This window comes from Dermacentor albipictus, chromosome 10 (assembly GCF_038994185.2).
Source record: "Dermacentor albipictus isolate Rhodes 1998 colony chromosome 10, USDA_Dalb.pri_finalv2, whole genome shotgun sequence".
NCBI classification, from domain to species: Eukaryota; Metazoa; Arthropoda; class Arachnida; order Ixodida; family Ixodidae; genus Dermacentor; species Dermacentor albipictus.
In genome coordinates, this window is record NC_091830.1 from 5,080,950 (window position 1) to 5,096,123 (window position 15,174).

Below are 15,174 nucleotides of genomic sequence, written 5' to 3' on the forward strand. Positions count from 1 at the left end.
TTCTGCGACACGAGCTCCTTAACGCTGTCGCGTTAAAGTGTCATTTTTGAGATATCTTCATGCAAAAATGCAGGTTCGACATTTCTTACAGCTCTAGCAGCACAGAAGGTTTGTTTACGTGCTAGAGTGTTTCGAGCTCGCACGTCCAGCGTCGTCGCGATGATGTGTAGTGCGACGCTGGCTGTTCGCGCTGCGTTGCAAAATTTAGCTTGACGCTTTCCGTCTACACACAAGATTAACCAGTTACTTTCTGTAAGGCGACCTTGGCAGGCAAGCTCTCCACTTGTGCGATCCTCAGTCTGGCCCGAGCACATGATATTCGGCCCGATCACCGATGGGCTGCAAGCTTCCCGCGACCGTTCGCCGTCCACCCGCTGCGCCTGCCTTGGCTGTTAGACTGAAGGAGCGCTGTTTCACCGGCTTTCGGCCACCAAAGTTACGGTGTAGTGCGCAGCGGCAGCCGAAAAACCATATCGTCTGGGAAATCGAGAGTACGGGGTACAAGCTAAATGGCAGCCGCAAGTTCTAACGCTGTCCGAAAAATCGAGCCAGACAATTTGTAGTGTTCGGAACTTGCGCGTGTAAGCCGCACCAAAAGAAAAAAAATAATAAAAAATGGCCAGCAGTGTCGGGCGGCGGGTTATATGCGAATTTCGACTTATGCTGCGCCTTCATGGCAGCGCGAATTTCATCTCAAGGTGTGTTTCCACGGCAGCCCGGCCCGCTATGCCGTGAAACCATCTTTAGAGAAAGCTTCTCCGCTATCAGCGTCGCCGAAGAGATGGGAAATAGAGCCGCTGGCCGAAGATACGACGGGGAAGATCCGTGCTTCCACGAATAAAGACTGATTTTAGAAAATCTGGGCGTTGTATACAGTTATCTTCGTGCATCATCCATGCGAAAAAATATTGAATATTCACACAAGCCCACTTTTTGTGCTTTTCGCGCTTTTCGCGCTTCGTGAGTGGTCAGAGTGATGTTCCGCTCGCGTTGTCAACTGGATAAGCCGGCCGTAGCCTGTGGCCCATGCGACTGGCATATAATCGTACAGAAGGCATCGCTACAAAATAGCAGCTCAGCTTTACTCTCGATGACGTCTAGCTGATGCCTGAACAGTTGTCATCAATGTGAAAGGGAACACCGCCTTTTTAGACACTACGATAACTCATGATACATGAGTACAAATCTAGGAACTTGATAATTTACAATAAGTTTTCCTGTATAACACTTAGTCTTACTGAGCACTTTTATGGAGGGCATCTGTGTTTAACCCCTAAGGGCGCTTGAAACAAACATGGCTATTCTCTTTCGTATTGACGTCTACTGCACATATTGCACGAGGAAGGATAAGCCTTTATGCTGCGCGTTCGTGGCAGTAATTCCTCAATCACAGCAGTTCCTAAATTTACTTTAACGGTAATCGTAGACGAGGTGAGCTCTTGTTATGTGTATAGCTCGAAATGCTTTGTTCCAGCCTTCATTTTGTTTGTATTTATTTCGGGTTTTTCACAACTTAACGTAGCTCACTGTCACCGAGCTTCGCCGTTGACGCATGCGAAATGTTTCCGAGCCTGCCTGTGCATGTTTTGAAAAAGACTCTCCGCTGCAGAGTGCGGGATCAACGCGCACAAGCACTGCCGAGAGCAGGTGCTCGCCGAATGCCGGCCACTCACGCCGCAGGGCCCGGTGAGGAGCTCGTCCTTCTCCTCTACAGGTACGCACTCTTGCCTGCTTGCTCGCTCTGGTCGAGGCACGTAAGCTGTCTGTGCACGCGACGCGAGCGGATCTTGTCAGTCGCTGTGTGTCCCTGCAGCAGTGGTGCAGGGCACGCATGGTTAACGGCACCAAACCACGCCTGTTGGGAGATCCTCAGCCTACGGATTTGGCACGGTGCGCCAGCAATGTTCTGCCGCATCAATTTCTAGACGAATATTCGAAACTTTTCGAAAAGCGAGTAGAATATTGACTCGAATCGAATCAAATAGTAACTATTTCGTTTGGCCTTCGAACTGGATAGCAACTATCTTTGAAAATCCGGATGTATTTCGAATAGCTTTAGAATACCTAACGTCGTCAACTGTTCATGATCAGACGTGAAACGTAAGCAACTTTCGTCTCGTCTACGGTGGACATAACGTACCAGAGCACAATGCGCAGCATCAGAAAGCCTGAGGTTTTCGAGTAAACACGATTACTCACAATAAAATATTGTTTACACATGTAATTCGGCAGTTGGTACTGTATTTTACTATTTTTAGATGCAGCATATCGCACGCATTTGTGATTTCGTTACGAAAGTGTACACAGTTATTGAACTAGGCCAACAAGACTGCCTTTCTAACCAGTAACATGGTAGGGCTTGTTGATACCTACTGACGGGGGCGTTCGGCATTACCTAGCCCGACAGTAAAGCAAGAAAAACACACTATCAACCGAATTTCAGTAACAGTCCTACAAAGGTATGCAAAGAAAGCGAATAATATTAAAAAAGAACTTGCGGATCCAGATGACAGTGCTGTATGCGATAGAAAGATAATCGATTTCATTTCGGGATAGGATGATTGATGGCATGCTGACGCAGGAGTTGTTCTTGTTGAATATTGCTACGGCTTCTAGGGTGACACTTATGTGCATGCCAGTATTTTGCTGATGGCACGTTATCTGCTGAAGCATAGCACTGCAGCCACAGCTACTGCAATGCGCCACCAGGTGACCTGTCACAGCACTCCCATCATTCGCGTGCTCTTTCATTGATACAGCGGCCAATTTTAGCCTATGTAACAAGCACCACACGAAAGGGGCAATCTGTAGATCACGCCCTGTGCACATTCGGCGTACATGTCTGCGCGCCGCCGGAACACAGCTTCGATATTCACACGCTGGCACATATCCTACGCCCCTTCTGGTAGGCAGATGAAACCACCCTAGTGCCTGAACAACGTTCACGCACTGAGCCTTAATTTCATGAAGATAGCAAAGAGACGAGGTATCTAGGGTTTGACGAAGACGCGTCAGGTCGGAAATGATCATGACGCATTTGCGTAAAAAGCACGTTCGCTGCGATCACATAAAAATATGAGCCTAAAGAAAAGAATAAGAAGGCAAGTAATTGGGCTAGTTGATGGCTGTCCATAGTTTCTTCTTGCGCTGCGTGCTTAATGACGAGGACGGGAACATCCGTTGTCGTCGTCTTTGTTCCCGTCCTCGTTATTAAGTACAGAGCGCAAGAAGAAGCTATGAAAAAAAGGCATTTCTGCTAGGCTATGCTGGAGCCCGGTTCGCAAAAAAACAAAAAAAAATGTGTGAACAAGACTCCCGTGTGGGAGTCTGCCGAAACGTATCTTGCCTTTTTTTAGGTCCGTATTCACAAAAAGTGAAACTCGCAATAGAATTGCTCACAAAAATACATGCCAGCCAATCAGGATCGATGTCGGACGTAATACTGGCGAAGGGGTTCAGCCAATAGCAAACAGCACTTTCGAGCGAAAAGCTTTGCGAATTCGACCCATATAGTGTTTTGTTGTGGTCGGTGTTCGTGTTTCTACACAACTGTAGCTTTGGAAACACCATGCGTTGGCGCGTGCGAATGACGGCTCCACTCTCGCGTCGCAGAGTGGAGCGTGCCGAGGCCCAGCCGCCACCAGCACCAACAGCAACCGCAGCAGCCGAGGCGCTTCAAGCAGAGCCGTTCGGAGAGCGAGTCGGCGCCGCTGGTCCATCGGACCTCCGACACGCGCTGGAAGTCGGAGGACGGCAGATCGACGGCGACCCATTCGTACGGCCAGACGGTGCGCAACACGTGATGCTTGTCGTCACACCACGGGGACCCTCTTTCTCTGGGCCACACCGCAGAACTGCTTGGCCCCCTTCGCTAGCTCGCCCAGCTGCCCCATTTTCCTGCTCGCCTTGACGACTGCGAGTCTCCAGTGTTGTCTCCCCGATGATGGATGCTCTCCGAAGACCTCCCCAGAAGCGCGGCCCCTCTTCTGCCATTTCGCGTGGCGCGATGCGTGAGTTGTTCTTCGTACCTGCGACTCGGGGCGCTACGGTGGCCCCGCCGAACCTCGCGTCGGCTGCCGGGCTCCAGCCTCGGGTGTATAGCGTGCGCCTCGGCAGCGGTCGGTTGTGCGTCTGCCACCGGTTTGCCGAGCGCCGCAGAAGCTGATCCATGTGTGCCTCACATCCTCCAGAGTGCGCTGGTGGGCCGGGTGGTCGAAATTCTTGGTTAAGAAACTGAAAAGTCGAGAGAGCCGTTTATGACTGATAACACCAAATCCATGGCTTAGCAGCGGGAAACTCAACTTACTGGCCGCTCGGCGTAAAAATAGGATGCTGTTATTTCTTGGCAGCTGCATAAATAAGTGCGCATACTCTGTCATGCTCTGTCATTACCAGGAGCCGCAGCTGCGGCAAGAAGTGTCGTAAGCGACTGGGCTTTCTTTTTGTTGGATTACACGTTTCTGAAAAAGACGGTAAGCGTAACATAGTGACAAAGTTACAATTAGAGGAGCCACGTTGTAGGTTTGCGCTTCGGTTCTTTGGAGCGGTATCCAAACTTTCACCAAGTGGTAGGCATATCGAACCTGCCGCTGTGAAGCCCTAAATTTCCTTTCTTTTTTTCTTTGTTTTGTTCGTCGGCGGAACGGCGGCAATTGTGAAGGTTTCTTTTTCTCTCCCTCGTTAGTCACGTGTGCGCCTCGCAGAATGTGCGGCACCCTTCCTGTCGGCTCCCGCAGCGCCTGGTAAGCCTCGCAAATGCACAAAGAGCCACTGCAAGGGCCTTCATTTTCTATTCGAGTTGTTTGGAGAACGCGTGCTATGACTACATGACGTTGTTAGTAGGCTACAAGTGAGAGAAACGGTTTGCGGCCGAGGGTATCCGTTCTTGACCCATGGCTTGCGGCTATGCGAGCAGACTATTCGTAGCCTCGGGACGCAGCATGTTTGTAAGGAAAGTTAAGCGCGTTTTTAACTGGTGTAAGCTGTAATCATGTTGACGGGACCTGCAACAATTCAAACGAAGCCGTGTCGTCGGCCAGTGGCTTCGCCCAGTCGACGCCGAAAGCATAGCGTCGCTTTCGCCGTTGGGGGACGAGGCGCGAGCTGTGCGGCTTTGCCGAGGATCGCTCGCCTCCGCGTGTCCGTTCTTCGCGCTGTTGTACATACTTGGCGTGATATGTGTTAGCACACTCGTTCGACTCATCACAGACGGGCCCTGGTGTTGCCTCGTCGAAGAGTGCGTTTATTGTTCTCTCCGCGGGCTACAGCACTCTATCCCCTGCTTGTCACTGCCACGATTGTCGCTGACGAACGTTGGTATGTGAATTAGCATCGCTCAGTGCGAGAGACTTCGGAGGTCTGAAAATATTTGCTGTTGAAAAGGATGCTACCTTGAAACCTCGCGACGCCTATGGTAAATAGTAACCCTGAAGGAGACTACTCCCGTCTCTACCCCCAAATCGTCTCACCAGTGTTTAAAAGTTTAGCTGGTCGTTTGCCGTTTCACACACTTCCGACAGATGGCGGTGACTGTCCAGACACGTAGCGGGAATTGTTATGTCTCGCGACGTTAATCATCATAATCATCTCTAAACGCGAAAGCAATTACTTGTGTCTCGTTAAAATGTTGTCATTCCGACGTCTCGTACTCGTCTTCTAAAACGAGTCACATCGATCATTTCGTCGCCCAAGCTGTGCACTGCGCATTCCTCGTTCTCCTCAGCGTATCATGGCAGTCAGATTCGTTTCCTCGTAATATTCGCGGGTATCATCTCTCTCGCGATAATTAAAATAGAGGAGTTTCTGCAAGACTGTCGTGGGAAATCGGCGTCGTTGCATTTCTGCTGATTCCTAGCAGTTGTTCATAGTCTGCTTTAAAATTGGCACTAAGAAAGCTCAGTTGAAATATTCACGTGTATGCTTTAAAGAGACCCTAAAGAGCAACATTAAGTTATTCTGCTTTCATAGTAAATCGAAAAACACGGGCGGCGTCGCCTTGGAAGTTAACCGCGCCAGCTCACCGTGACGTCACAGGTTTTAGCAGCGTCTGCCCGGGCATAGTTGGCTCTTTGTCGTTAAAGAAGAACTGCGCTGCATTCTTATAAGGAACTAAAAAAACACAGTAACAGGATTCAAGAGCCTTTATTCCACAGAAACTGCCCGCCTACGAGAAAATTCGTTGAAACTCTTCACGTCCAATTGTCGTTCGAGAGCTGAAGGTTCGGCGCGAAATTCAGAGAATGGAAGTTTTTGCCTTGCATTTCTCCACCAATAATCGAGCTTCCTCATCCAGCTAAATAGAGTTGTCGAAGAATACGTTAACATTCTAACGTAGTAATATGTGGCTCTTTTGCGTCCCGTTGATAGTGAGCACTCGCGGTGTCGAAAAAAATAATTTGAAGCAGAACTCTGGCCCGCTCAAGCATTTGTGTCTGAGAAATTTTCGCGACATTGTTTCGCTCAATGCAGGCGAGGGCTTACTCGTGATGCATGGAGCCTTCGACTCTTTCGCAATGCTGCACTTTTTTCTTATCGCAAGAGTTCTCACGGTGACCTTCGCATTACGTTTTTGCATCCGAGGTCTGCAGGCAGTGTTGATTTACCACCTCTGTTCGTAGAATAAGGAGATCTAAGCATAGCTCTATGTCGCGAGTTCCTTTCAAGACGTGTGTGTGGTAAAATAATTTTTTATAGTATCTACTTTCAGGTTTTCGTGGCCCTCAGTGCGCAAAACAGAAATTTGTTTTTCTGTACCTCGTGAAATGATGGTGCACACAGAGTCAATTTGAGCCATTAGTTGCTACCATGCGGCGGTAAATACAAATCGCTCATTTCTATAAAAAGAAGTGTTTCAGCACCTATGTTCCAGTGTCCTCCGAATGACGTGCTGAATTCATGTACCTGGTATTGTCTTCGAGTTATTTATGTGTAATGGCTGCTCGTTGCGACGGAAGTGCATTGTACGGGTGCGGCTGAAAGTGTGACGCCGCTGAAGTTTTCACCGGTTTAGGTTTTCGTCACTAGCTGTGGCCGATCGTCCAGCAGGGCAAAACGGTGGTAATAATCCGCACTAGACTCAGGTGCCATTTTTCATCGAAGTTACAGACTACATACGAGGCCAATCGAATTGCTCTGTCCGGTATTTTTTACCTCACATAGTCTCGACCACAGCAGATTTGCTGCGCTGCAAGAGAACACGTGCACACAGCACACTTGAGAAGCGCATCGGGATCCGCAGCGTCATCGGAAATTTGAATGCGCGCAGGTTTTTCTGTAGCTTGTGATCCTTTTTGACAAGATGTAGCGAAAGAGGAGAGTGACGGTTTTGATATTTAATACATTTCTCTCTTCTCTTCCACTTAGAATGGGGAACAAGGAAAAACTGCACATGCTATCGGCCAGCACAAGGCAATGCGCACGCTAACTATTTCAGCCTGTAGTTTTTCGGAACACTTATCGTAATGTTAGGAACGCCTCACTACCAGATGGTCGGTAAAGCTCAGAAAAGCATATAAAAAAAGCCGCGTTTTTCTTCAGGAATTCTACACTTTGCAATGTTAAGTGAATATCGTGCTCGATTGCCAAAACGAAAAAAAAAGGAAAATGAGAACACGGGGTTTGCTAATGCTCCAAGTACCTGGTTAAAACTCATAAAAGCTGTTTTACTAGCGCTTATCTTAACTCAGCCGAATCTTTATCAAGAACTTTTGACACTGCGTATAGGATGTTACGTGCTCGAAGTTGTTTAAAACCACAGCTTAAGTCCAATATTCGAAGACTACATTTACAAAGTTTTTCTTAGAATCTTGATCCATAGTTATCAGCATATCTTTACTTTCGCAGCTCGAACACCAGAAAAAGAAAGTTAATTTGAGAGGTGTTACGGCCAACTGCATGGTTTACGCAATATACAATGGAAGCTACGAAAGCTTCCTACGTGTGCACATTTTACTATTGAAGAGTCGGTTTTACACTGGTCTCATCACATTAGCGTTTCTTTTTCACCGGATAAGACCTTGATAAGAATGTTCACCGAAATAGTAGAGAGTCAAACAGTTGCACATCAGTGTCGCGATGCTTCATTTTCATTGAAAGCTGGGGCTTCGAACACCTAGACTGCAATACTTCAAGAAAAGGTGTGGATTAATCAATTTTCAACATTTATAATCTAAGCACTGTTACAGTAATGCATCTTCAAGGACGACACGTGATTGCTGCTCTTATCATTCGTAATTTTACTCATGAAAAAAGAAGGATGACGTAGCTAAATGAGTCCTGCGGAAATCCTGCGGACAAGGAAGCTTATACGGATGGCCCTTACCTCAGTTTGTGCTGCTCAGTGAATTCTATTTGTCGTTAAGAGGCACAAAAGAGAATACCTTTCCGCATTGACAGACATTCCGCTGACAGGCTTCCCTCGAGTTTAACACGAGCGCATTTTGATTACGACTGAAAGACGTGCGTTTAAGGCATATCTTATTATTTCTTTATGGGACCACAGACCACATTGTTCTCAAGCACGCGCTCTCGTATCTGTGTTTAGGTTTTCAGTACGGTTCAAGTAGATGGCGAAGCTGACTGTTCCTACATTACCTCGGCGCGATTTGTGACGTAAAGATTGCACTAGCATCATTTGGTTTGCGCCAGACCACAACGCTTTTTTCCGTGTTTTAACATGCCATTACAAAATTTGCCATTACAAACATGCCATTGCAAAAATAAATGTAACTAATCTAGCCTTTCAGCAGATACCGCTGTTTATCTTTACGAAAGGCTTATCGTGTCTTCAAAAGTTCGCTCATCGTGTGACACCGAGCACGGATAATACCAAAACATTCCGAACGAAATCAAATGCAGGCGATTACTGAAAACACACTGCTGTGAATATTGCTTGTTGCTTCAGGGAAGGTTCGGATGGAATCTGTGTGAGTTGGGCAGGGACGCGTTTTTATCTCCTGTTGAATGACGCCTTATTACAGTAAAAAATTTCGATGTACTCGTCATTGAAATGATTATTCTTGTTATCATTTATTACATGCACGTTTCTTGAAATGCAAGTCTTCGTCTCTAATTAAGCCATAAAACATGGTAACTGCTCCGAAGCTACAGTTCTGGTTTGACTTTCGAAATGCTTGGCCAAGGACTCTCATCATGAAGTCAAAAGAAGTTCATGAGAATATCTTGGTCCAAATTACTCAGTCTTGATGGTAGCCTTCCAAGTATTCTTGTGTCGAGGGCCTGCCGGTGTATCATTAAGATACGTTAGTCAGTAAAATGACATGTATTAAAAAAACAACAGGAACACCCGAACGTAGTAATGTAAGACTAGCTGGCTGGCAAACCTTCGATAAGGAACCTATCTTTATAAATTTGACAAACAAATGATAAAAAAGGCCCCCATAGTTAAATTAAGGCCGGTCTCAGACCCTTTACCACTATTTCATCCCTTTTTATTCACAATGCGTTTCCATTTGTCGGTATCTACAGCATGTATAAGTATGTTTTCTTTTGCATTCTTGGTTTCACTTTATGCGAATGCTGCACACGTGCATAAGACAGCGCGTGCCAATCTTGTTCTCAGTTGAAGTTTGTAAAACTTTATTATTTTGTGGCAGTCGAGACAGAACCTGTTTTCATATTTGCCGTATATCATGCGTGCATCGAGCTTTTTTCAGGAGACTACATTCCTCAGTGAGCTGTGCTTATGAGACAAAACAATTCATTTATCGAATATGTGATTGCGGTAGAAATGAAAGAAGTGAAAATGACTTTAAGAATATACATATATAGTTTCGCATTCGTGACGACATGTTAAGACGCGTGAGTGAATGCTTCTGCCCTGTTAATCAGGTTGGGAACCTAAGACTACAGACGTTGCATTACATCCATTTCATTTTATTGTTGGAGTGCTCCCTTACTCAATTATGCGTATGTGGCGCTTAAAAAAAGATGAACGGGAGCAAAGCATCGACACAGCCGATATTTTCTCGGTAAGCACACTGTGTGACGTCGCTGTAACTTGATTGACGGGGTCCTCTCAGGGTTCGCACGGATTTCTCGACTGGCGACGTCAACGGCCGTTTTCGTATATGGGTAATTCACAATTTTGTACGTTCCAGAACGATTCCAGTTCATCCTGACCGCTTGTCGAACGGCGCCTAATCGCACGAAGTGTTCTAGTCCTGCAGTACTGACACGATGCACACTTGTTCTCAATTTGAACCGGTGGAGTCAAGGCGAGTGTTTCGCCTCAAGAGTATCGTGAGTTGATTGCGGAACGTACACAGTAGGTGTGTTTACCAATACGGCTAAGCATACAGCTGGCAAAAAAAAAAGTGCCAAAATCTCTAATCAGAGTCATCCATGACGCCTCCAAATATGCCTTAATGGTGAGAAGGGACAACCGTGAGCGTCCTCGATGGATTCTAACGGTGTGCCATACCCTCCTGTATTCGGGAGCTTGGACGGACGTGGTAAGGTCAGAAACATATTGCTGTGTGGCGTCTATCGGTCTCTTACCAGTCCCAGTTTCAGCAGTTAGAATATTCCCTGGATTAAAAATCGAGACGCTGATTGCTCGAAAACTTGGAGGTATAAAAATTAATGTGCCATCTGTTCTTAGACTATCAGTTCTTGGAATGGTTCCTATTCTTCAATAGCGACCGCGCACACGTTTGTGAATTTTTTGAAAGAGATCATATCACCTGGTGAGACATACATAACTCGCACGGATGTCATGCTATGTTGGATGAGGACCTAAACTAAAACCAAGCTGCTGAAATGTCACATCTGTAGCGTCTTCGTACAGGCTATCTGAGTGCAAGTTGTATGGTTAAATATGTTTTGTCTAAAAGGAGCGCACGTATGTACCACCGCATAAGGACACAGTTTCCAGTCACCAAAGCTTCTTGCGATTAGGCCGCCTAACTTGAATAACACAGAGGAAAGTTTATTCATCAGCCGTGGCACCGTTGCCACCTGTTGAAACCTTGAGGGCAGTCTTCCATGACGATTCGCGCGTGAGGTATCGATGTGAGCGCACGCGAGCACATTGTGAAGGACACGACTGGAGGCTGTGCTGTGTAGGCACTTCATCGCCGGCGAATTCCGTCACGTTGCATTTTTGGAGCCATTGGAACAGTAAGAGTACTTCAATGGAGTCTACATGATGAGAAGTGACCCTCTTTGAACTTGCACAGTCGCCGTCATGCTTAACCCGAACGATGAGGACACACCTCAAATGGCTGTAATCTAACGAACTCAGTCTATAAGGAGCAAATTCTTTTGAAGGAAGACGCTTTAAGCTACTAGAGTCAAAGCACGCGAACCAGACATTTTTGTCAACATGCGTAGCGTAGAAGAGGTAAGGCAAAGATCTGGGTCAACCAGGCGGTTGTCGGAAAGTTGACAGTATGCGACGCGCACGTGCGCATTGAAGCGTTCATCGTTCAGCCTTTCACCAGCGGTCGTATGGGCTGGTAGACCTCAAGCAATGCAGCAACGCTTCCGTGCACCTTGAACACCGTAGATGCGCGAGGCCGCGGTATCGTCTTCTGTTTGGTGAATGGCCTGTGACGTAGTTTCCCTGAAGCAACTCGAAGGGCATGCCTTTCGGGAAGTAACACGCGATGGGCAGTAGCAAGAGCCTTAGAGTTTCATCGGTACCACGCGTGCAATAATTGCAAATGAGGTGCTTAAGGTGTATCCGGGCTAAGTATGACGGAAGCTGTATCTCCCATAGCTCCCACAGCTGGGCTTATCAGGATGCGCTACTTGGGGCTCCCGAATAATTTTGGCTACCCGCGATTATGCGCACTTTTCTGCTCTCTGCCCAGATTTGAGTGGCGCGGCGATCGTTGCCGGGAACGGAAACTATCAGCTCCGGTTCAGCAGGAGGACGTCGTAGCTCGCTAAGCCTACTGCAGTGGGTACGCCTTCTCCAACGGAATCGAGAAAGGCGCAGCATGGCAGGGTTTGCCGGCGGTGAATTGTCCAGACCGAGCCTCAGGTCGAGTACAGCGCGTGTGTGGCGGGGCTCCGCCTCGAGCGTTCAGAGACTACACCTGCAGGGAGGCAGGCGAGCGAGGAAAAGAAAAATAATTCGGCGGTCCTTCTTTCTCATGTTACGAAGCAATCGGTGAGAAAACCGAGCGTTTCTCACCCGAAAGCATGCAACTGAAAGTCACTGATTGCGTTCGTACTGAAGCTGTTCGATTATCTTATCTTACAGTTATGGTCCCTAGAGGAGTACTAGCACGTACTTTCGAAGTTGTAGAAACTCTGCCGCACGCTTATTGCGCGTGAAGAGACAACAATTAGCAAATGCAAAGGTCGAGAAACATAACGTATCTTAATTTGACGCTAATGTCAGAAACTTGGTGTCATCGTCATTGTTGTGACCTCCCAACAAAAAGCAAAATTTGCTAACGACGTTCATTATTAAGGCTAGGTATGACGATGTTGATAGAAAAAAAAAGAAATTTGAGAATGGCATGTTAGTACTCCTCTGAACCGGGGTTCAGCGGAGGATCGAAGGCGTGCTCAGCTGCATCATCCTCTCACCGCTGACCAATGCGGCAACCAATGAAGCCGATGGTAGTTCGCTCGAAGAGACAAAAAAATACATTCAGTTGTTTTGGCAAATTAAGCCATATAGAACCGCCCATAGCTTTCGTTACAGAGACAGAAGGGCCGACAAACACTCGCAATTTCGTGATATGCGTACTTTGACGCAGTCATACAGAAGCGACCACATGAATACAGAGCTATCTTTCTTCTGTACCTACGCTCGTGTAAGGAGTAAACTTATATGTATATGTATAAAGTTTATTGTAGGACCGTGCCAGTAGGGTATCTATCATTGTGGATGTTCCAATTTTTTTCCTCCACACCTTGCACGAGGTGCTTCCCGCGAAACGTGTTATCGCAACATATGTAACGCACCCCTAAGCAGCCTCCGAATACAACTGTGTGCGCAGAGGAATAGCGTGGGTAAAAGGACACCAAAGGGAAGCGTTAAGTTAGACTAGATTCGGAGACGCCAACGGAAGAAGCTCAACATTGTATGTGCTAGCAGACACGGGCAGAGACGAGGCACACCCGTCTTTGGACATTGCTATCCTTCAAGCTAGATTCCATGCCTCAGAGATGAGCCGCATCATTTATCCAGAGCCTGAAAGAAGGTTGACGACGACCTCCAAAAATACCGTGCCAGCTGGAATGCTCCTTGATGTCGCCTGGTTTGGCAGCGTATGGTGAATGCTGGTGACCTGCTTGTAAGAAAGAAACGAGAAGAAAGGGGGTTAACCGAGGGGCCCGATTTTTATTAGTCATATCAAAAGATATTGATGATATTGTAAGATAGAAGTAAGATTGGGTATGCCAAATGTTCGGATTTCAGTGTCACGTGTTGTCACGTTGAAAGAATGAGAAGAAGAAAGAAAATTATGGGGACAGCCTCTAATTGAGGCGGGAGGGGTGGGGAGGGTGCAACATCCCGCACTAAAACGCAAGCAGTGAATCCGGATTGATTTCGACAGCACGGCGTTGCTCAACGCGCACCTAAATCTAAGTACGCGAATGTTCTTTTTTTTTTGCATTTTGCCCCCGTTATCGGAATGCAACCGCCGTGGGCTGGAATCGAACCCCAGACATCGAGGCCAGCAGCAAAATGCCACAGCCACAGAGCCATGCGCCGGGTTTAGAAACAAAACTTTGGCCATTTCAACTTTGACAATCTGCACTTAGACATCTTCACCTGCCGAACAGACCACTTGCAGGAGTGTGCAACACACCAGGACTGCTTGATGTTAAGGTTTCCCTTTAGTGTCCGTTTACCACAATCCCTGCATTCGTTTGTCAAGTGCTGCCGCAAGTGGGCGTATTTGTAACCGTAGAGCAAGACTGCGCCCACAACGTCGTACCTCTCCGTGTCGTGGTGCCAATGGAGCACGTCGTCATATCTACGTCTTGCATGGACCATGCCACACCGTTCTTTTCGCCTAGCGTCGCCACTCATCTAGTGTTTCTTTTTTTCTTCTTTTAAAGCTCATACTTACTTATAACCTGTTGTTCATTTGTATATTTTTACGCTGTTTGTTATGACTCGTAACATGGACTCGTCTTTCGCGCAGTGTCGACAGAGCATTGGCGCCCACCAAATTGCCACCTCATCACGTTAACACTATCCAAAGAAAAGGAAGCACTGCATATATGAGGCGACGACATGCTATATTTTTCTTCCACGAGTGGTTTGCGGTAGCTATGATGTCCGGTGGTAATAACGCTTGTACGACTGAATGGGGTAGGGAGTAAAATTTTCACACTTTTCCCTGTGCTTCGGAAGCTGTAGGTCTGCTTTGAAAGCGAGTTAATCCGCATGATAATAATAGATGACTGCATTATTACGCAAAATGAAAATTGGGCATTAATATTGCAAGGAAAATGGCCATTCCGCCGCTGCTGTCGTCTGCCGGCGTTTGTCTAAAAGTCGGTGCTCCTTTGTCGGCTGTGCGGAAGAGTTACTCGAAATCAATCCAACCTTGAGATCATGTTTTACGAGTCATGCAGGCACGTGCAACGGTAAACACCATGTGTTGACACTGCTATACCCGTTTTTAATTTTTTTTCCATAGTGATTTCTTAGTTGTCTCGTGTATGATTTTGCACATAATCCCGCGCGCGTGATAACACGTTGTTCTAGTCCGAATAGTGTAAGTGCTGTCCTCCACTCTCCGCTGCACCGGGCATGGTGAAATGCTCCTCGTCTTATCTTGATCTACTGCTACATACAGCAGTTCTCGCTGTGCTTGTCTGATAAATTTCTTCCGCCAGATTATTTCCTCGCCAACTTCTAGAGATGGAGTGACACTTTAGGAAGACTTTGTCACCTTTCAAGTCGACAGGGTTTTTCGACTAGTTGGCTCAGCTGCAAGTAAGTCATGCGTAGGTCACCTAGTTTTCCGCAACGCAGACCAGCTTAGATCCTTGGTGCGAGGCCTCTTTCGCGGTACACTGCTCGCGACAGTAGTGAAGCTGAGTGTTGACACTGTCGTTCGCTGTTGCAAGCTAGGCAACTGAATGCGATGAATAACTAAAGTGGCTACAGCAATCACCTCGGTGGAACGACTCACACCGCGTCTCAACCTGTGTTGTACGGTGTTCTTGTGTGTACAC

The 15,174-nt window shown here is 47.1% G+C and overlaps 2 protein-coding genes across 13 annotated transcripts in view; both read left to right on the top strand.

The window, feature by feature from the left end:
- The window catches only part of LOC135920299 (ras guanyl-releasing protein 3-like), a 122,532-nt gene extending 113,917 nt beyond the window's left edge, over nucleotides 1-8,615 (top strand). For all 12 annotated transcript variants that reach the window (XM_065454501.2, XM_065454508.2, XM_065454500.1 and 9 more), the window contains 2 exons: nucleotides 1,610-1,714; nucleotides 3,613-8,615. In XM_065454501.2, coding sequence (XP_065310573.1) covers nucleotides 1,610-1,714; nucleotides 3,613-3,803 — 296 coding nt within the window. In that variant the 3' untranslated portion in view covers nucleotides 3,804-8,615. The remainder of the gene's footprint in view (nucleotides 1-1,609; nucleotides 1,715-3,612) is intronic.
- Gpa2 (Glycoprotein hormone alpha 2) overlaps nucleotides 3,941-15,174 on the top strand; it is a 166,611-nt gene continuing 155,377 nt past the window's right edge. Inside the window, exon 1 of the mRNA XM_070526746.1 lies at nucleotides 3,941-4,010. Coding sequence (XP_070382847.1) covers nucleotides 3,941-4,010 — 70 coding nt within the window. The remainder of the gene's footprint in view (nucleotides 4,011-15,174) is intronic.